The sequence below is a fragment of the Ambystoma mexicanum genome, chromosome 3p, assembly GCF_040938575.1.
Source record: "Ambystoma mexicanum isolate Mex_15411 chromosome 3p, UKY_AmexF1_1, whole genome shotgun sequence".
NCBI classification, from domain to species: domain Eukaryota; kingdom Metazoa; phylum Chordata; class Amphibia; order Caudata; family Ambystomatidae; genus Ambystoma; species Ambystoma mexicanum.
The window spans coordinates 151,856,882-151,879,312 of NC_090925.1; the positions used below are offsets into that span (position 1 = coordinate 151,856,882).

Consider the following 22,431-nt stretch of genomic DNA (forward strand, 5'->3'; position numbering starts at 1 on the left):
GACCACCGGGCCCTGCTGGCCCTCTTCGGCAATCCAAAAATCAAAATGCCTTCGGAATATGACTATACCATCATTCACAAACCTGGGGGCGATGCAAACCCAGCGGACTATCTGTCACGACACCCGGACGAAGCGTCCAACACCACAATGCAGGGAGAAGCTGATGGATACATTGCATATATGTCACAGAACGCCCTTCTCACAGCCATCACGGCACAACTATTTGCGGAAAGGAGCAGGTCTGACCCCACCCTCAAGGCAGCAGTACACCTCACCAACACGAACAAGTGGCGAAAGGCGGCCAACGAACACTTTGAGCCAGGGGAGGGGGAATCGACAGAAGAGACCTAGCCAGAATGGAGAGAATACACAATGAACTAGCCACAACAAGCCAAGGCACGCTACTCAGAGGGAACTGCCTGGTAGCACCCAAAAGCCTAAGGAAGCCACTGGTCATGATCGTACACGAAGGCCATCGAGGCGTGGCCAATACAAAAAAGATATTGCGAAACCAGGTGTGGTTTCCCCATTTTGACACCATTGTGGACGACATACTAAGACACTGCAACTCGTGCCAAGTAAATGTAGCCAGCACACCACCCTGCCTCCTGCAGATAGTTCCACTTCCGGATGGACCTTGGCAGCGCATAGCGCTCGACTTCTATGGCCCACTGGAAGAGGGAGGCCACCTTCTAGTAGCCATAGACGAATACTCCCGATTCCCACTGGTGAAGCACGTACAGTCCACGGCCTTCCACCACGTGGTAGGTACAATAGATGAACTGTTCAGCGAGTGGGGCATCCCCAACACAGTGAAAACGGACCATGGATCCCCATTTCAAGGACAAGAATTTAAGAAATTTGTGGCACACCTTGGATTCCACCACCAAAAGATCACACCACTATGGCCCCAGGCCAATGGATGGTGGAACTCTTCATGGCGAATATCAAGCGCACACGCCAGAAAGCGGCGACAGACCAAGCCTCAATGCCACAAGCCATCTCACAGATGTTGCCAGCATACCCCACATGAGGTGACTGGACGCGCCCCTGTCGAACTCATGATCAAGTACAATCCGCGGTCCCGGCTTCCCCAACTCGAGGACTATATGCCAGAGGAGGACGACGAGATATGGCAGCGAGAACCGGAGAAAAGACAAAAGGCCAAAGAATGGGCCGACAGGAAACGTAAAGCCAGAGAACCCCTGATCCCAATAGGAGAGACCGTGCTGGTCAAGCAAGCCCAACGCCGAAAGACAGACTCGAAGCATCGGCCCAAGCCTATGATAGTGACTGAAGTAAAAGGTGACCAAGGCGAAATAACCCGAAACGCATCATACTTCAGGCGAATGTTCCAGGAAGATGAAACCGAGTCTTTAGAGGAAGAAGATCCCATGGACCCCAAGCCTCCCCCAGACCCGCCTGAGGCACCCTTGCAAACAGGTCAGGACGATGACCAGAACGAGCAAGCCGGACGACCTCACAGGTCAGCCCGGAGGCCCACCAGGCTCATTGAAGAAATGTAATCACGGACTCAGTCGATAAGTAAGGGGGGGTGTTGCGCGAGGAAAGGGGACACAGTCTCTTTAATACAAAGAGAAAGTGGAAAGAGGAGAGGGGGCGGGGAGGAGGGGAGGCGGGAAAGGGAAGGAAGTCAGTTAATTTGAAATAAAGTTAGAGTTAAGACGTACCCTGGGCTCCGCGTATTATTTCAGGGCCCCACACCCCCACAACACTCAGCATCCCAGTAATATCTGTCAGAGTCCCACTATCCAAATTCAGTTCACATGCCAGCAATCCACTAACAGTCAAATACCTGGTACTTATAATTGAACACGTAACAGGTAAAGATATTGTTACAGTACTAGTCACCTCTGCAAAAGCATTTTACAAGTTTCTTCAGTAATGCACAGTCTATCTTGTGATGTTTAGATTATGGCCTACTGAATGCCCACACCATCCCAAGTGCTTCAAGGCCATGATGATGCTAGTTAGGCACTCTACAATTGCCACACAACATAACAAGACAAAACACCAAATACATGACACAGTGGCTCTGTTTTCTCATCCTTCTAGAAATCTGACCTCCAAAAATCCCATCTAAACCCAAAACGTCTCCCGAGTAAAGGACAATAAGTCAACAAAAAGTAATTCCAGGCCACATAGAGAAAAATACACTGCAGCCTCCATAGCTCCAATCGTTTACCCTCACATCTAAGTCAACAAACCCACTTATCTGCCAGTTAATGTCAGCCCTTTACTGATAAGTGGATAACCCCTCAAGGTACAGCCACTTTAACAGCGTTCCACATGTAATCTGCAACATTTACCCACTCCTACCTGACCAATAGATGCAGAGGTGCAGTTTTCTTAATCAGCATCAACCTCATTCCCCTGGTTCTACCCCCTAAGACTGTCTAGCATAGGTCTTGTCGCAGACACATGAACTATTGCTTTATGATACTCTTGCATCTTGTGTGGTCTGTGGGGTTTAATGACAGCCCCAAGAAAATGAACAGAAAGGTCAGGTTGGGCCTCTAATGCGAAATACATTCTTCCTATGGAAATGTGGATAGCACATTCAACACATTTACTTCTGCAGTTCAATCAAGGAGAATGCGAAAGGTGAAGCCCAATTGCAGAGAGGCATTGGAAAGGCATGTTACGAATGTCAAAATTATGAGCAGCATTTAACTTGCATCTGCCACATTAAAGGCAGTTTGTAAACAAAACGAAATACACTTTCTGCTGGGGCCTTGTATGTGATGTAGCTGAAATAATAAACACATGGAGGTAAAAAGTTTGCTAAGAATGAACATATCATGACAAACAAATGCTTTGTGCAAGAGAAACTGATTGAAAAGGGCCTGGCATGTGTATTTCGCAGTGGGAAAGAAAGCCATGCAGAAACATGTGCAGCTGACAAAGTGAACATATTATGAGAAGGGCCTGAACAGTAATGGTGAGATGCAATGTATTAAACTAAATACACATAAAAAATACATGCCACCGATTGAAAAGGCTATTTTCTTTCAGATGTAACATGCAAAGGCCTTATGGGCCCAGGAAAGACTTGACTACGTTTCTATTCAGAACACTCAAGTGATTTTCCCTCCCACTACAGATCTGCTTGGCTCTCTATCAGAAAGTTATTTCTCTTTGAGGCCTTAGAAGAAGGACATTTATGGAGTCTCTATGTGACTAGATCAACAACAGAACCAACCCTGGAAGGTTGCAGCTCCTAAAAATACAAACTTTTTGATTAGAACTGTGGTGTGGTCAAGATTTGAAAGACAAATTACAGAACTGCCTCATGATGTTCAGAGAGCAAAGGTGAGTCATGGGGCCGGAAAGATAATAATCTCTCCTACAGACCCTAACTGGCAGGATTGCTCCTCACAGCCCAGAGGTTAGGTTTCTTTCAGTTTCAAACCAGCATGCATAATGCGCGCTGAAGTGAAACTGAAAGTAAATTTCACTGATGCAGCTCTTTCCGTCGATCTCTGGCATTATTGTGCCATGGAGATCGAGTGAGGTGTCGTTGGAAAGGGGATACTCTCCCCTTTCTAACAAGACAGTCCTTGAAGCATTGCTGGGGGCGCGGAACACTCGACCACCAGGGATCTGTTTTTGAACTGGGGGGTGAGGGGGTGGCTTACTATGTAAGCAGCCCTCTCCCCCCACCCCCCAAAGCATGGGTCAGTATGTTCTGCCCACCCTGGGGGCAGATGGGCACACTAATGTGCCCATCTGCCCCTAGGGAAAGGGGCAAAACATAAAAAGAAAGTAAACAAAAAATAAAGATGTTTTTGGTGAGGGGACATTAAACCACCATTGATGTTTCTAGTGGAAAGAGGGTGGCTCTCTCCCCCGCCCCCAAATGGATGGGGGCATCTCATGTAGCCCTCCCTGGAGGCAGATTTCTGCCCCTAGGAAGGGGTACATGAGATGCCCCCCATCCATTTGGGGGGGCACCTGGGAAATTTTATATGGAATGGGGTGGCCCTCCCTCCCCCAACCCCCTGGGGGCAGATGGGCACATCTGCCCTTAGGGAAGGGGCAAAACAAAAAGTAAAACAAAATATATATGTTTTTGTCGGGGGGTGGGGGTACACTAAACCACCATGGATGTTTGTATTCGAAAGCGGGGTGGCCCTCTCCCCCAACCCAAATGGATGGGGGCATACCTCATGTAGCCCACCCTGGGGGCACATTTCTGGTCGTCACCCATCCTCAAGCCCAGCCTGGAGCTCTGGCTGGGCTGCATTAAAGCCTGTCCCTCCTAGGAAGAATGGGGATCCTGCCAGAACTGTCACTGGACTTGGTGGCGGTCGACCCACATGGGAGACATCCATCAAAGGCCAGGGACAACATCCCAGACAAATCCTGGAGCGCTGGCTGTGCTGCGTTACTGAATTTCCCTCAGGGAAGGGATGGGGACCCTGCCGGGTCTCCCTCGGACAGCTGCTGCACTTGGGGATGGGCGCCCCAAGGCCAGGGACATTACCCTGATTATCCTGGAGCTGTGGCTGGCCTGCATTACAGCTTCTCCCTCTGGGAAAGGTTGGGGACCCTTCCAGGGCTCCCTGAGTGTGCCGCTGTGCTTGGGGATGGTGGAAGTACATGGGTGCCCAATGCCATGGCCATCACCCCAACCATCCTGGAGCTGTGGCTGGCCTGCGTTATAGAATTCTCCTCCAGGAATCTACTGGGACCCTGCTGGGGCTCCCTGGGACTGCTAATACACTCAGGGATGGGCAACCCACATGGGAGACGGGTGTCCAAAGCCAGGGACATGACCCCCTATCACCCTGGAGCTCTGGGTGGGTTGCGTTACAGCTTCTTCCTCTGGGAAAGGGCGGGGGCACTGCCAAGGCTCCCTTGAGCCAATGCTGCTCTTGGGGATGGTCAAACCACATGGGAGAGAGCCACCTAAGGCGGGGGCACAACACCCTGACTATCCTGGAGCTCTGGCTGGCCTGCAGGACAGCTTCTCCCTCCGGAAAAGATAGGGACCCTGCCGGGGCTCCCTGGGACTACCGCTGTGCTTGGAGATGGTAGACCCACATGCGAGATGGATGCCCAAGGCCGGGGACATTTTCTGCCCTCTTGAGGAGACCCTCCTTGAATAGTGGGAACCTATTCTTCACTGCTTCACCTGCTTTCCTGAGCTGCAACAGCCCTTGCAAGAGACCTTGTTTTTGCCCAACCACATGATCGCATGCATCTGCATCCGAAAGTACATTTGAGCATAAATCTCCACTCTTCGTAGGGACTGGACTGCCTTTCAGTTGGGATTGATAAAATGAAGGACTACCTAAAGTATATTCACACTGTTTGCCACTTTCCCTTACAGGTTGTGGGCCATTCCTTTAGGCCATTGTAACTGTATATATGTTCTATAGTAGTGTGGGTTTGGTTTAAGTCTTACTGTCGATCTTTGCTTGTGTTTTTTTTAAAGGCCTTGAATAAATGTATATGCATTTTTTATATACACCTGACTGAGAGTAATGTGTAGTGTCCTTCACTGTGTGTGCTCATTGTGGGCTTTAGATCACTATCACCCATTTGGCTGATTCAAAGGAGTTAGATCCTAAGAAGCTGGCCATGGCAGCAGATTTATGGGTATCACAGAGATTGTCCCATATGGAAAAGACTACGCCTGGTAAGCAGGAGGAGGGGAAAAAGTCCAAAGATAAAGAGGGTGGAGGATCTGATAGAACTTCCTCAGAAAAGAGCCACTACAAGAAATGTAAGGTTAAGTCCCAAGAGAATGTTAAGGGTAGTGGAAGTTATCCTCCCAAGCAGAACTCTGGTTATTATAAGCCTCCCTATGTCCCAATACCCAGTGGATCGTGTATGGCTTGTGGAGTGAATGACCATGTGAAGGGGGGCCCCACATGTTAGGTCAAAACCTTGGGGTTCCACTCTGTGAGTCTAGCCTTCCCCTCCTATGAGGAGAAAGAGATCACAGGGGCATCCTTCTCCTCAGACTCCTTCCCAGTGAGATAGCATCTGAGGTAGTCCTAATTTCCCAGGGGTCCTTGGAGCCTATAATCTCAGAGGTGTATGCTAGCCTTCCAGATAAAACCAAGCACTACTTCAATGGAGTTGACACTCCTGCCCTCTGGTATAGTGGGGGCAGAAGAACAGTGGTGGATTCTATCTTGGTAGACCCAGAGGAACTTGCCAGAGCTCCTTTGATGCCCACCAAGTTAGCTGATGGTCATCCTCTCAAGTTCCCAGTAATGCCTGTAAAGCTTACTATCAATGGTTATGGTCAGGATTCCAGTGAGCGTTCAGAGGCAAGTCCCAGGTAAGGTCCTGCTCGCGAATGATCTCAGATAGGTCTTGTGGGTGACACAGCAGAGAGACCATGCACAAGGTCACAAACAAGGGCTGCGTTGGCAAAGACCAAAGTGAAGCCCAAGCCAAAGGGGTAACCCAAGACATAAAGAGTCAAAAAAGACAGAAGGGTGAAAGAGAATATTCCCCCTAACTCGCCTACCACTGAGGTGGAGGTAGTTAGTGAAAGACCTGAACCTGACGAGGAAGAGGTGTTGCCTGAAATCCTCAATCCCCACAGCCATCCTGAAACTCAGAGTTTGTTGGTGGAAGGTGGTCCTGCTAGGGTTGAGTTCAGTAAGGGCCAACGTGAGTGCCCATCTTTGGAAGGCCAAAGGAGACAGGCCTGCTCCCAGCTTGAGGGTGAACCTCCTGGGAAGCACAGGATTTAATGGGAAGGTGGGCTCCTCTGCAGTGAGACCACAGAGTCCACAGAAGTAGACCATAGGAGGTTGGTGGTCCCCTTGCTGTCATAACCTTCCTCATGCAGTTGGTGCATGAAGTCCCCCTTGCTGGTCACCTTGGCATCAAGAGAACCAAGCAAAGGTTAACCATGACTTTCTACTGGCCCAATATGGGGGTGCAGGTAGAAAGTCACTGCAGGAGTCGTGGCACATGCCAGTTATCTGGGAAAAGTGGCACAACAATTTAAGCTCCTTTGGTACCACTCCCAGTTTTGGGGGTACCATTTGAAAGGGTAGGGATTGACATTGTTGTTCCCCTTGACCCTTAATGATACTCAGGCAATAGGTTTATCCTGGTGCTAGTCGACCATGCCACCAGGTATCCTGAGGCCATCCCATTGAAGACTGTGACTGCCAAGTCAGTTGCAAAAGCTTTACTTGGCATATTTACTAGGGTTGGCTTCCCTAAATAAGGTGTGTCTGAGAGGGGCAGCAACTTTATGTCAAAGTATATGCAGGCCATGTGGAAGGAGTGTGGGGTTACTTACAAGTTTTCCTCAGCGTATCACCACCAAACCAATGGTCTAGTTGAGAGGTTTAATAGAACTCTCAAAAGCATGATAGGGTCTCTGGAAGAACCCCAAATAAGAAAAATCTATTACCATGCGTGTTGTTTGCCTACAGGGAGGTACCTCAGGTGGGTGTTGGTTTCAGCCTCTCCAAGCTTCTTTTTGGTCACCCTGTAAGGGGTCCCTTAGCAATAGTCAAGCAGGGGTGGGAGATGCCTACTCACCTTATCACTACCAATGTGGTGGACTATGTGCTAGGACTAAAAAAAGAATGGTACTCCTGATGGGTCTGGCTAGTGAGAAGTTGAAGGATGGGCAAGTTGTGGTGAAACATTGGTATGACCAGAAGGCTTCCCTCATCAACTTTACACCTGGTCAGCAACGTCCTAATTATGAATCCTGTAAGGCCTAGAGCTTCACAGGACAAATGGCCAGGCCCTTACACAGTGGTGGAGTCACTGGGTGAGGTTAACTATGTAGGGGACCTTGGATGAGCTGGTCAGTCTCCAAAGGTGTTCCATGTAAATAGGCTGAAGGCTCTCATCTCAAGAGTTGAGATAGCTGCACTGTTGTTGGCTTCAGATGTAGAGGAGGAAGAGTCAGAACCTCTTCCTGATCTGTTCCAGGGCAATCCTTCAGACAGCTCAATTGAGGGTGTCCATGTGGCCCCTCACCTGACTTCTTTTCAACAAGAAGAGGTGAGAAGTCTGCTGAGGCAGTTCTCCTCCTTGTTTTCACAAGCTCCTGGTTTGACACCTTGCTACAAACATGACATTGACACAGGAGATAGTGTTCCTACTAAACGTAGGATATACAGTATGTTGAATAAGGTGAGATAGTACATCAGTACAGAGGTCAACAAGATGTTAGATCTTGGGGTGATTGAACCCTCCAGTAGTCCTTGGTCCAGTCCTGTGGTTTTAGTTCAAAAGGCTGGTACCTCTAAGCTGAGGTTCTATGTGGATTACGTGGCTCTGAATGTTGTCACCAAGAGAGATGCACATCCTTGCCTATAACAGATGAGCTGGTGGGTACTTTGGGTGCCTCCAAGTACCTGAGCACATTTGACCTCACTGCAGGTTATTGGCAAACAGCCCTAGCAGAAGATGCCAAGGAGAAGACATCTTTCTCAATATCAGAGGGTATTTACCAGTTCGGGGTAATGCCTTTTGGGTTGAAGAATGCCCCTGCCACTTTTTAGAGGCTTGTGAATCATGTCCTTAATAGGATGGATGAATTCTGTCTTGCATATCTGGATGATATAGCAGTTTTCAGTGCCAACTGGGAGGATCATGTGAAACACCTCAGAATTGTGTTGCAGGCGCTTCAGAAGGCCCACTTGACTATAAAGGCCAGCAAGTGCCAGATTGGTCAAGGTTCAGTTGTCTACCTTGGACATGAAGTAGGTGGAGGGAGGATGCAGCCTCTACCCAGTAAGGTACAAGCAGTACAAGACTGGCCTACCCCCACTACACAAACCCAAGTGAGAGCCTATTTAGGACTCACAGGGTATTACAGAAACTTTCTGGCAGACTATGGTACCATAGCCACCCCTCTGGCTGCTCTCACAACTACAAAGAAACCCAAAAAGGCCTCTTTGTCTGAGGATTATGAGAAGGCCTTCAATGGCTTGAAATACTCATTGTGCCAGGCCCCTGTTCTCAAGGTCCCTGATTACCAAAGGCCTTTTATTGTGCAGACAGATGCCTCTGACACTGGGATAGGAGCTGTAATATCACAAGGAGATGAGAAAGGTAGGGAACACCCTATTGGTTTCATCAGTCGCCAGCGTAAGGACAGAGAGCTCAGATGGTCCACAGTAGAGAAAGAATGTTTCTCTGTTGTGTCGGCCCTAAGGAAGCTGAGGCCCTAACTCTATGGGACACACTTCACTGTGCAAACTGACCATAAGCCCTTACAGTGGCTGATGAACATGAAGGGAGAGAATCCTAAGTTGCTGAGGTGGTCCATAAGCCTGCAAGGGTTTGACTTCACTATTGAGCATAGGCCAGGTGTTAAACATAGCAATTCTGATGGGTTGTACAGAATGTTTAACCGACCTGAACAAGAAGCTCATCCAGGGGTGAATTTGTCCCCCCCTGTCCTTGGTCTGGGAGGGACAAGTGTTAGGAAAGATTTCCATTTATGTGTAATCTTCCCTTCAGTTGTGTACTTCCCAACTTGTGCTGTTGTCTGACCATCCTAGCCTAACTTTTGCTAGTGGAGCACAGTCTTCTGCTGCACTCCACTGGGTTTTCACTCACTTTGTTATGTGGAAACTGACATGCCCTTAAAGACAATCAGTACTGGGAGACTTTGTTTCCCTTAGTCCTTTTCACTGATGCAAGTTCTTTGCAACATTTTATCCAGTGCACAAAGTACCTTACAGTAAAGTGCACTTGGGTCTTCCTTTAGTTTTCAAAGGCCCTAGACACCCGCAAAGGATCCGCTTGAAGCCCAAAGCCAAGTGCAACTCCTGGTATGACTCAGACGTCGTCACCCTTAAACGCAAGTGGCTGAGAGGAAATGATGTGCTTCCGGTACATCCTTTGACAAACTGGCCTGCTGCCTTCTCCAAAGGCAATACCAGCTCTCTGTCCGCATCATGAAGAGAGCGCACATCCAAACCCACGTCTCTGGGGCATCCAATAACTCAGCCGAACTCTTTAGAATCTGCAAGGTCCTGGCCAAGCCTGCTGCAGTCTCTACCTCTCCTGACCCCTCCAAGGCTATCTGCACGTCCCTGGCTTCTCATTTCATCTCTAAAACTCAGGACATCCGGTCCTCTTTCTCTTGCTCTCCCCCTCTTCCCTCTACTCTCTGCTCTTCCTCTGGCCCCTCTTTGGCCACTCCTTCTCCCTCCTTATTTGCCTTTCGCCTTTTCTCCCCAGATAAGTTTTCTAAACAAGTCTGATCTATGAAAGTCTTGTCAAAAGAGGTTCTGACCTGTTCTTCCAAAACCATCAATGACCACATCGACACCCTGGCTCCTGCTCTGGCTGACTTCTGCAACCACTGGAGTCTTCCATCACCACTGGAGTCTTCCCTTCCCCCCTGAAGCACTCTCTTGTGCACCCCCTTCTTAAGAATCCCTCTGCCGACCCTTCCTGCCCAGCTACTATCCCGATCTGAATCACTCATTTCCTATGCAAATTCTTAGAAAAGCTGGCCATCTCCCAGCTTAATCTACACACTGAATCTGTTGGTTGCCTCCATGACCATCAGTCTGGCTTCAAAGCCACCAGAAGCATGGAAAATGCTCTCCTGCACATCCGTGAAGACCTGCTCTCAAACCTCGATTCCAACACCCCCTATGTCCTCATTTTACTTGATCTCTCTTCTGACTTTGGCATGGTCAACCATGCCATCCTGCTCAACCGTCTCTGTGATAACTTGTTCATCACCGATGTGGCCCTCGCTTGGCTGACCTCTTTCCTCTCCAATCACCCCCCCCCACTGGTCCAACTTGGGTCCTTCCTCTGCTCTATCTCTCTCACCACCTGTGATGTTCCCCAGGGATCTAACCTCTCTCCTTGGCTGTTAACCAATGTCTGGCACTTCTTGCCCACCGCATTGTCTCTCCCTACCCAATTTTAAGTGCTATGCGTATGACAGCCAGCTAATTTTCAGGCTCCCCTCTGCCACCTCTTCTCTATCTCTCATTTCTGACTGTCTGTCTGCTATCCAGGAGTGGTGTGCCTCCAATGATCTCTGCCTTAATGCCAGTAAGAGTGAGCTTCTCCTCATTGGCACACCTGCCCCCTACTATCCTGTCACTATCTGGCTGGCCTCTCTTGGCCTTCTTCCTGCTCCCACCTGTGAGGCTAAAAATCTTGCCATCATCTTCGACTCACTCTCCTTCTCTCTTCACATCTCTGACGTCTCTAAGAAGTCACACTACCAACTGCACCTCCTCAGGGGTATTCTTCCTTTTCTCTCCTTCCCCCAGAAGCTCACTGTCTTCAGAGCTCTGGTTCTCTCTAGGCTGGACTACTGCAACAGCCTCTTTCTAAATCTGACTGCGTATACTCTCTGCCCTCTGCAACTCATCTAAAACAGGACTGCAAGACTTGTCCTTGGCCTCAAGCCCAGGGACCGTATCTCTCCAGGACTGAAATCTTTCACTGGCTCCCAGTGGCTGCAAGCATTAAGTTCAAAACACTCTGCATTGTCCACAAGGCCTTCTAGGGGCTGGGGCCTCAATGCCTTCAACTCTCTCTTCGTAAATATCTTCCTTCTCGAGCCCTTGGCTGCTCTGCCACCAACTCCCTCAGTGTCAGCCGCTTCTCCAAGCAACTAGTTGGTGGTAGATCTCTTTCTTTGGCTGGGGCCTCCCTCTGGAACAGCCTCCCTGCCTCTTTGAAACTTGAGGAGAACCATGTCCGTTTCCGGAAGCACCTGAAGACCTTCCTCTTTGCTTCTGCTTTCTCTCTTCCTCTCCCCTGATGAACTCCTGGTTGAAATTGAAACTGCACTGGTTACCTGGGTACCTTCTGATCTTGGGCCGTCATTGGTTCACATCTGGCGTGGCTGTATGTGAGCAGGTCTCGCATTGAGTCCTCTTTGTTTTAGTTTGAAGGAGATTCTGGATAATAGAAGGGCCCAAACACCCATACAAGGTTGATCTCTTGAGTTCTCACTGAACCTAGGATAGGATCCAAGCATCCGGAAACTAAGAGTCGAGACAAGGAACAGCTGGTGACCTGCTGGAAGGTTTGGCACCCTGAGCCTGCTGTTGTCCCGCAGGACCCCTCTGCATCTGATCAAACCAGAAGGTCTGCAAAGGCGCTTCGCCCCAGTTGAATAGTGAAAACAACTACTCACAGCACCTCCGCCATAACCTGCAAGTGAGCCTTTTGGAAGTGTTCCTGGGCCAACCAATGACCTAACCAGCTTGCGCAGGACCTTTGTTCTGGAACCTCTGCTGTCTCAAGTTAACTCTTCAGACTTTGGAGATAGAAGTACTTGGTTCAAGGCACTCTCCCACCAAGTTTTAAACACATACGAACCCTAGGTCTGGAATTAGGAGAGTACACCTGAACCTGAGTACATGCAGTCACTGTGTTGCCCAGTTATAATGACAAACTTTGTGGGTGCGCTGCTGCGGTGCCCCCCTCTGCCCTGAGACGAGCTGCAGTGAAAACGAGTTGATCCTTTCTCCCGGAGAGGAGAAATCACCAATGTCCCACCACAGAATCATCCCTGGAACTCAACCACTGAAAGTGGCAGAGCCGCACTTTTGCAGCATTTGAACCTGCAACCGAGTGGACTCGACTGGCGAAGTTTGGTCCGGAGTGCTCCTTGGGTCAGTGAGAACTTGCAACCCTTACCGGTGGCCCCTGGCGCATCCATCCATTTTTACGCATGAGTGTCCCCTGAGGGCCACTCACCTTTATCGAGGTAGCCTGTGCACCAAGCTATTCCCAATTCTTGGAGTGTTTGGCCCTCTTGGGGAGACCCTCCTTGAATAGTTGGAACATATTCTTCACTGCCTCACCTGCCTTCCTGAGCTGCTACAGCCCCTGCAAGAGACCCCGTTTTTGGTCAACCGCACGATCACGTGCATCTACATCCGAAAATACATTTGAGTATAAGGCTCCACTCTTTGTAGGGACTGGACTGTCTTTCAGTTTGGATTGATAAAATGAAGGTCTGCCTAAAGTATATTCGCACTGTTTGCCCCTTTCCCTTAAAGGTTGTGGACCCTTACTGTGTGCCATTCATTTAGGTCATTGTAACTGTATATGTGTACTATAATAGTGTGGTTTTGGTTCAAGTCTTACTATTGATCTTTGCTTGTGTTTGATTTATAAAGGCCTTGAATAAATGTATATGTATTTTTGATACACACCTGACTGAGAGTAATGTGTAGTGTCCATTACTGTGTGCGCTGATTGTGGGCTTTCGATCACCCACACCCCTCCTGAGACCTAGTCTTGACTGCCGCCAATGCTACCTTGATTGGTCTGGCTTTTCCAGAAGGTTACCCTATTATAAGAAACTAGGCTGGCCTTCTGAACCTCTGCCCACCAGGTCGGAGTTCAGAAATCCACCGCCTTGCCCCGTGCTGAATAAAAATTGGGAAGGGAGGCCAATGGCCCAAACATCCTGACTTATCATTTTGTGAACAATTCTTTCTTTTTCATGAACATTACCCCCACACTATTTGTAAAATAGCAATAAGGATTGCCAATCTTTTTTTTTGTATAGGCTGTTTTCTTTTGACAAGACTCCACTAGTACTGCATTATTATTATTTGATAGTCGTAGCTTGCTCCCATCTGTAGATTTAGGTTTAGATAGGCATTTTGCACCCCCTTGTGAAAGTTCAATAAACACCCCTGAACTGTGGTCACTTGTGTCTGACTTACTTCGATACCATGCCTTCCTTACACCTCCCAGCAACTTAAATTGAGAAATTAAACATAGGAATAGATATGTAAATATGTCGCCATAGGTTCATATTATGAATTACATGTTGACCATTAACATTTGAACCGTGATACTTATAGAATTGGGACATGTGTCATTTTAAAGCTTATTCGGAGGTGGTTGTGTTTCCACAACTATCATCCAAATATACAGTATGTTTCTAGCTTCCCCAAAAATGTTATGAATCCAAAAGTTGGAGAGCTGGTGGCTTATTAAATTAGATATCTGGGTATAACATTTCACATTCATAACTGTTATAATGTTTGCGTAAATTGTGAAAAACCACAGTTCACACGTGCAATATCTCGCCGAAACAAAAATAATTTTCTTAAGTTCCCCATGATTAGGGGAACACAAAAATATATAAAAAGTTATGTTTATTTGTAAATCCCACATTTCTGTCACTTAGGACCTTTTCAGTGCAAAATTAAAACATTTAATGCATCTGAGAGGTTCCATCATTTGCATCCTTTCAATCGTAGAACTCATAAGGTCCTATCGGCAGGAAGGAGTTGAACCTTGGGGAGGAGTGGACCATAAAGGGACCAATGAAAATTCAGTCCTAGTAAGTTAACACCTTCTGATCTTAATATTTTGGGGGTGGTCCTTAGGGAATTAAAAAGTGGCTGCACAAGCCAGAAGGGGAGAACTGCCTAAGAATCTTCAAGGATCTCATGCACACAAGCAAAGTGTTGGCACCTACCTTGCATGGGTGCTGGCGGCTGTGTTCGCAATGGAGATTGCTCCGCTGCCTGCTTCCCCGAAGCCTGGCCGGGTGCGCTGCAGGATTCTGCACCCAGCCACATCACCATCTTGATTCACGCATGGTCACACTGGGGCATGTTGCCATGGAAACCGTCACACTCCGTGGCCTTGCATGCGCTTGACAGCACCATCACGTTGCCGGTATTGACGCTCCAGCATCTGTTGCCATGGACACCATCAAGCCTCCACAAGCTTCGTTTGTGTGTGCCTGCCTGCCAGCATTTAAGAGAACGCTGCACAAATGGCTATGCGTCTCAATGCTCCCAAGTACACCATTCATTCTGGGTCTTTTTGTGCCCCTTTTCTCTGCTATTCTGGCTCCTTTTGTCTGCTGGTTCCTGCTATTCCGCCTCCTTTTATCTTCTTGTTTCAGCTGTTATGCCTTCAGTACTCCTGGGCTTTTCCTTAATCTATTTATGCTTCTTATCCTGCTGATTACAATAATTGGGGCTCCTTCCTCCATCTCTGGCCCCTTCGTATTTTCCCGATTTCTTTGGTTTCTGGATTCAGCCTGACTCCTTGCATCCCATTAACTCCTACAGTCTTTAAATACCATCGTTCCCTTCCAGCTCAGTGCTTGCACTGCACTTTCACCATGTTAATGCTGGGAGGTGAGTCTGTGGTGTTAAGGGTTTGGTTCCACCATCTCCCATGCTATATTTTATGGGAGGAGTTAGCACTGGACCATTAGCATTCTGTTTTGCTCATCCTGGAGAGTCTCAGAGACAATTCACTACCAAGACACACTCATGATACTCAGCGAGGAAGTCCTGAAACCAATAGGATCAGAGGTGCCTTGCTCTTGCGTGACGCTGTGCTCGACAAAGGACAGGACTTGCCTAAAACCACCTGAGTGAATCCTGACACTACTGTCTAATACTACCTGGGTTGGAAAGGACTAAAGATTGCTGCAGGATTATTGTACCTGGGAGACAGCAACTGGGAAAGCCTAAAAGCTGAATGGTGGCTATCTTTGACTGAAGTGCCTGACCAGACCCTGGTACTTCCCAAAAGAGGAGCCCTGCTGACTTTCCTGAGCACCAAACCCAGAGAAATACAATGTAATTAGATTAATCTAAATGAATCTAAGTGTGTGGGGGACCTGCTTGCCCTAATCTTTTCCCCTTAATAGTTGGTGGGAGGCAAACTGTATAGACCCTTAGCATATTGTACTAAATTTTAATATAATTAACTCCCATATAGATTGACTCAGGGGGAGCTAAGGGAGTTTGAAACATCGGCCCTCTTTCCTAACGTTAAGTTAAATATTGACCTGGCCTTTAAACAGAGGGAAGCTGCATATAACTGAAGCCTGGGGTTTTGGTGCTGGGGAGAGAAGTGCTTTGCCAATTGAAACCAAGGGTAATTCTCCATTGAAAAATGCACACTCTCTCCTGAGAGTGTGTAACTGACCTTGATTGAATAAAGATGTTGTATTGTTTTGGGGTGAAGTAGGAAGGAAGGTTTTATCAATCAAAAGTATTCTCAAAGGTCTGTTTAATTTTCAAAACTGCTTGCATTTTTAAGTGTGCAGGGAAACTAAATGTACAAAGCACTGCATGTGTGATTTTGCTTTTGAACACACTCTTGCAGTTTAAATCTAAAGCTTATCCAGAAATGCTTATGCTCATGCTCCAGTAATGTTCCAAAAGATATTATTATTTAATTTTGACATAAAAGAGTTTTGTGGGACAGGAGGATTGAACTGTTTATTTGGCCTGTGTTCCATGTATTACATCATTTAATTTTGATTTCGAAAAAGAAAGTTGACAGGGTGTTTCTGTAATACTTTCTCTACTGTGACATGTACTGTGCCACCGCTTATGCAAAACATGTGAATCTAAGTAGATACAATCATCGGAAAGATGATTATGTAATGTTTTTCATAAATATATATATATATATATATATATAGTATACACAGACACACACAACATATAGGATTATAGGAAACTGTTTACATTCCATCTGTCTAATGATTAACATATTCTCAATCGCATACCTCTCATATCATATCTTGATTATATGATGTATCAAAAAAAGTCACACCCTAATACTAAATTGCTTACATCCCCCATAAATTACAGTACAAGCATAGAAACTCAGGAATTACTTCAGAATAGCACTTAGCTCTGTACGATGCAACAGAAAATGTTTAATCAATGAAGAACAGGGAACTTTTCTGCAATATCACTCTCAGACCCTTGCGACTCATGTAGTAGGTACAAGTATTTGAAGTGTTGCACTGATGTGTACAGAAAACGGAGACAAAGAGTTCCCCTACTCCGTTTGTACAAATGCGAGTGAGGTTCATGTACACACCGCTTTTTCGGTCTTCTCTCATGTATTACAAATGTCACATGACGTCTCTGTGGTATGTTTACAATCCTTTGCATTGTGCATGTATTATTTTCACCAATTATTACCTGCGCCATTGTAACCTTGTCATGTCTGATTCACCATAATGTGTGTTCAATTTCCATTACCCACACTGTTTGAACACAGTGTTTTGTTTCTTATTTTTATTTTTTCATCCTAATTTTTCACCTTATTGTTATTCGATCATATGCTGTCAATATGATGGCTTATTACTTGCTTTATTTTTGTCACAACATTTTATCGTGTATACATAATTTGTTTCCTATGATCGCTCTAGATAACAATAATTGCCCTGATTTGACAAAGGCACCCAAAATGCCGAAACACGTGTTATCATAAAGGGCCACCAATAAATATTTAGTATTTCACAAGAAACAGTACTTTGGAATCTAATTATTACTGTGGCGCAATAACCGATGTGCACATGAACCTCACTAGAAAATGTTTAATGCTTACAGTCTGTGCTCTATGTCAGATCCAATACATTCTATCTTTCATTGGAAGAACCGCTGATGCACTGATAACCTGAAACATTCTTTGACTTCTATGGTGATACCCTAAACACAGACCTAGCCAGTGCATCATTATTCCCTCAAGATGTCCATCAGAAGTAAGAGATCCGGCCAACTGGAGAAGAGTGCTTCGTACATTCATTGTGACCTATTATAATGCTAACAATAAGTTGAGGACTAGAGGAAATATATAGTAGGTAGTGATTATTGCACATTCTTTCTTTTAGTGGTAAATTCATCAATGGAATGCCCAACACCACCCCGCGTAGAGCCGTGCCCCCTGGACTGGCTGAACAATGGAAGGAAATGCTTCCGCTTCTCCAAGGAGGAAGCAGAGTGGGAGGACAGCCAGATCTTCTGCTCCTCATATAACGCATCACTGGCTCTCATCGACACCCAAGAAGAACTGGTGAGAATATATACAACATAAATGCAATATGCGTTTCTCTTGGACAAATACCCCTGCAAGTGGAATTACATAACCAGAGATGTGCCACATTATGAGCATACACTCAGCCCGAGGCAATCAGCCAGGGTCACTGTGGCACATGGTCAATGACTAGTAGATTATCACTAGTATAACATTTGTAATATAATTTCTTTATGTAACCCTTCTGCCAAATTCCATTTGCTTCTATTCACTGCAAAGAGGTTGTTGCTTTGTCAGACACACGCTGTGGTGGAAATCCTTTTGATCTAATAGACCCTCTAGGCTGGAGATTAAGGAGTTTGACTGCGGTGAAGGTAGGTTTATTTCAGTAATTCTCTTCAGAGCCCACCGGCAGTGTGCTGGCAGCGTGTAGGTGTCCCGTGATGTGCTGTGTGGAAGGTTCAGTGCATTGGGAGTATAGAATGGTATGGGGGCGGTTGAGAAGTGAGAGGGGACTGCAGGGATGGAAGGTGCACTGCTGGTGGGCTCTGAAGAGAATTACTTAAATAATCCTACATAGATCACAAGGAAGAAAACTCTTCTTCTAACATATAAAAATGAGATCAAAAGAATTTTATTGACTAACAAATCAGAGAATTATTCATTTTGTCTGTACTAGGAACACCAGGCAGACATGGAAGATGCTCAAAATCCCTTTGGGCTGTCCCCTCCCTGAGCTTCAATCTTGCATCTCAGGGGATGCTTGGGTACAATTCTACACACCCAAGTATTTGTGTCCTTTGAGATTTTTAGATCTCAACTCCAGGGATTTTTCCAAGGACATCTTACCGTATTGTCCATTGGAAATTCATGACATATACCACGCTTTAACCAATCTTAAGAGTTCCAGGGCCGCTGGGCCTGATGGCCTGCCCCCTTGTGTCCTTAAGGACGATCCTCATTTTTGGGCTCCAGTTCTTAAAAGGCGCTTTGATATTCTATTTCAAACCAGGACTATTCCTAACTCCTGGCTTACTTCGATTATCATTCCTATCTACAAAAAGGGTCCAATGGATGTGCCATCTAATTATCGTCCTATTGCAATCATTGATGTTGCTGCCAAAGTTTTTCCTGCTCTGATTCTATTGGATCTTAACTCTTACATTAATATGAATAATTGTCTTTCTCGTTGTCAAACTGGTTTTAGGAAACACTTGGGCACCCAGCTTAATGCGACCATCCTAGCCCACCTGTTGGCTGTCTCAACTCAGGCCAACAAAGGTCCCATCTATATGGCATTCTTTGATCTTGCCGCTGCCTTTGATAGTGTTATCAGAAGCCTGTTATGGGCAAAGATGGCCAAATTTGGAATTCCGGCCCATCTGATAGCTATCATTGCCTTGGTACATCAGGAAACGAACTATAAAATCAGAATCGACCAAGGTGGCTCCTTAACCAGCAAAATAGCCACAGAAATAGGTGTCAAACAAGGGTGTAACTTGGCGTCAGTTTTATTCAATCTTTACTTGGCAGACGTCGATGATCTATGGCCTGGTCAAAACTGTTTTCCTGTCAAGTTAGGTGGATTAAATTTAAGCTGGATGGCCAAGTAGATTATGTGATCTTATTTGACAGAACGCCTTTTGGCCTCCAGACAAAAATCAATATTTTTGCTGAATTCTGTAGCCAACATAACTTGTCTATCAATGCATCGAAATCCAATATTCTCATATTTGCCAATAAAAAACAAGGAAAAAAACGTTGTTCATTTAAGTGGCTACTAAGAGGTACTCCTATTCAAATTAAATAAAGTCTCCTATATTTGGGATACAACATAACTAACTCTAATTCGCTTATCACCTGGTATAATGCCTTGAACATCAAAGCAGCTCCACTAATTGCGCAAATGAGAATTATTCTTAACAAACTGTGTACATTTTCATTATTACCATTAATCGATTTCTACTTACTCAAAGTGGAATCGATTTTGTTATATGGACTTGACACGTGTTTATTAAATCTGGACATGCAGCTGAATAGGATACATGGGCTTACCTGGAAAAAAGTACTTGTACTTCCAAAAAGTCTCCCAAATGCCTGTATTAGGCATGAATTAGGATTATCTTCTCTGGCTACTAGGTTAAAGTGGCGTAGACTTAACAAATTCAGTAAAATACTTTTACCCTCTGCTAATTCTTTATATGAGGATTTAGTAGAAATGATACATGAAGATAGTACTCGCTCCATGGCCAGATTCAAGAGGCAGATGCTTGATACCTTAACGGAACTGGGAATGGTTGAGTATGATCTTGTGTATAGATCGGCACAGGTAAAAAAAAAACTGTTTCAAGCTGACTGGGCGGTAACTACCAATCAGTTGGCACTCTACTCGCAGTGGTCTGAATATGCCAAGTTCGGACACAAGCAAACACCCAGGATGTACTATTTAAAGATCTGCCCCTCTGAACGGACTAGACAAATGTTTATGAGATCTAGATTCAATCTTTTTAACACCAAGGAACGAACAAAGTATTGGCATAACAGCCAAATTCTCCTTTCAGACTTAGGATGTTGTTTCTGCATGATTACCACACAGATGGAAACACTGAAACATCTCATACTAGAGTGTGATGGTCTTGAATCGGTACGCTCCGCTATATTGAGCAAATATTTTCTAACCAACTCATCATTCTCAATGGAACTATTTTGGTGTTTTTGCATGTGGGGTGACAGTAATACCTTACTTTTAGCATTAACACGCTATTTTTGTATTCAAACAAAATTAGATGAATTTGATTCTTAATGCGATTATGATATTTGTAAATCAATAGAAGGTATTTCTTTGCTCTGTGTACAGGGCTTAATTGTTTGATATTGTATTACTTTATTCTGTTTTATTTCAAAAGAGGGAACTAAGGTGTTTAGCAGTGGTGGTTTGATAGTGGATTCATGGTGTGTTTGTTTATTTTTGAATTAATTTTGAAGTCTGATTTCAAACTGAAAATCTGTATAAGGTAGCTTCTTAAAGTGTCAAATGGTTTTTATGCTTACAATTTTCTATTATGTATTTTATATTTATTGGTTTTGAACATTGTATTGTTTATTTTATGAGTTTGTTCTACTTTAGTTGTTATGATGTTTCAATGTATGTTGTTCACAAATTGTAAAGATGCTTGTATCAAACACAATTTTAATAAATAAAAAAATCCTACATTTACTGCAACCCTGTTCCACTGCGTTACTTCATACATGCACGCTAACACAGAGGCTGTGCAAGCAGAACGTAATATGAATACACATATAGGAAAAGTGAGGTGGGATAAGCACTTAGAAGCTTTTTATGAATACAAGTAAAGTCAGCAAGAGCCTCACCCACAATTGCTCTTACATGTACTGTCAGTGCTACCCCCACATACAGGTCATGTGAGCTAACAGCCTCGATAGTATCATACAAAGTAACTTCACGTCATTACACATAAGGATGAGAAACACCAACTGCGATACCAGAAAAGCCCACAAAGCCTGTTGATCACAAGGCTATAGGAGGATGATATGGCATCCAGTTAATATGTCGAACATTTTTTTCGAATGTCGAAAACATTTTACCGCATTTTTTTTCTCAAATGTATTATTTTTTTTATTTATATGTTTTTTTGTTTGTTTCGCGAGTAAAAACAAAAAATAACTAAAAAAAGACATTCAATTTTTTTTTTCTGTAAACTGTTTTCGACATTTTGGCATTTGAAATAATGTAATTCAAAATACTCACTATAAACCGGATGATATAGTAAGTAAGACTCTTGAAAGGGGACACGTAGGAATAGTACTTACAGAATGGAAAGGAAAACATAGGCATTCATATAAGAGCAGGACCAAACGGGGTGTCTTAAGGGATCACGTGTATCTTGCAGAACACAGCAAGGTCAGAGAGGTATAGAAGAGGGCCATGGAGAAACAGGAAAACACTGGGAGGGACTGACTTCAAAATGGAAGATTGAAAGGGAATTCAGAAAGCAGGAATACTAATAAGCAGAGAGAGTTCCAACTCCAGTGATAGAGGAACATGACCCAAGGCGCTAATAACAAACAATAAAGAAGCAGGAAGAAGAGATGGATGGTGGATGGTGCAGAGCCACACTGCAGCATCCCGCTGGCATGACACGTGTCCACTCCTTTGTATTTTGGGAACATGCACTGAGAGCCCTCCAAAGGATGCCTTTATGTGTGTGTTCTCAATGTTGGCCAATTGCCAAATGAAACTAAACACAACCAGACCAGTGTGCACACAACTGTGGACAGATGTGTCCCAGACACACATCCAACCATTGAAGTGGTCTGTTCACAGCAGCACTTGAGTTGTGTCTGTGCTGCATCTTCCAGAACCAGCCTGAGTCTCTGGCCTAAAGCCCTTCCCATGTGTTGCCATTTGCTTGTGCCTGTAACTCCTCGGCCCACACCTGTCTTTGTATTGCTAATGGCAGTCTTTGCAAAGCACCAACGAGAATCATACTACTGATGTCCACCAATGCCCCATTATTGGGAATGTGCAATAGAGGTTGCCATGACGAAGAGTAAAGACAGTCATGATGTGGGCCGTTTTCACCTATGTGCAATGGCGTGTGGTCGGGGAGATGTGTGTGTGTGTTTGTGTATTCC

The 22,431-nt window shown here is 45.4% G+C and overlaps 1 protein-coding gene across 1 annotated transcript in view; it reads left to right on the forward strand.

Annotated features, from left to right (window-relative positions):
- The window catches only part of LOC138580181 (killer cell lectin-like receptor subfamily B member 1B allele B), a 248,556-nt gene that overhangs the window by 143,531 nt on the left and 82,594 nt on the right, over nucleotides 1-22,431 (forward strand). Inside the window, exon 3 of the mRNA XM_069650509.1 lies at nucleotides 17,633-17,814. Within this exon, the coding sequence (XP_069506610.1) occupies nucleotides 17,633-17,814 (182 nt within the window). The remainder of the gene's footprint in view (nucleotides 1-17,632; nucleotides 17,815-22,431) is intronic.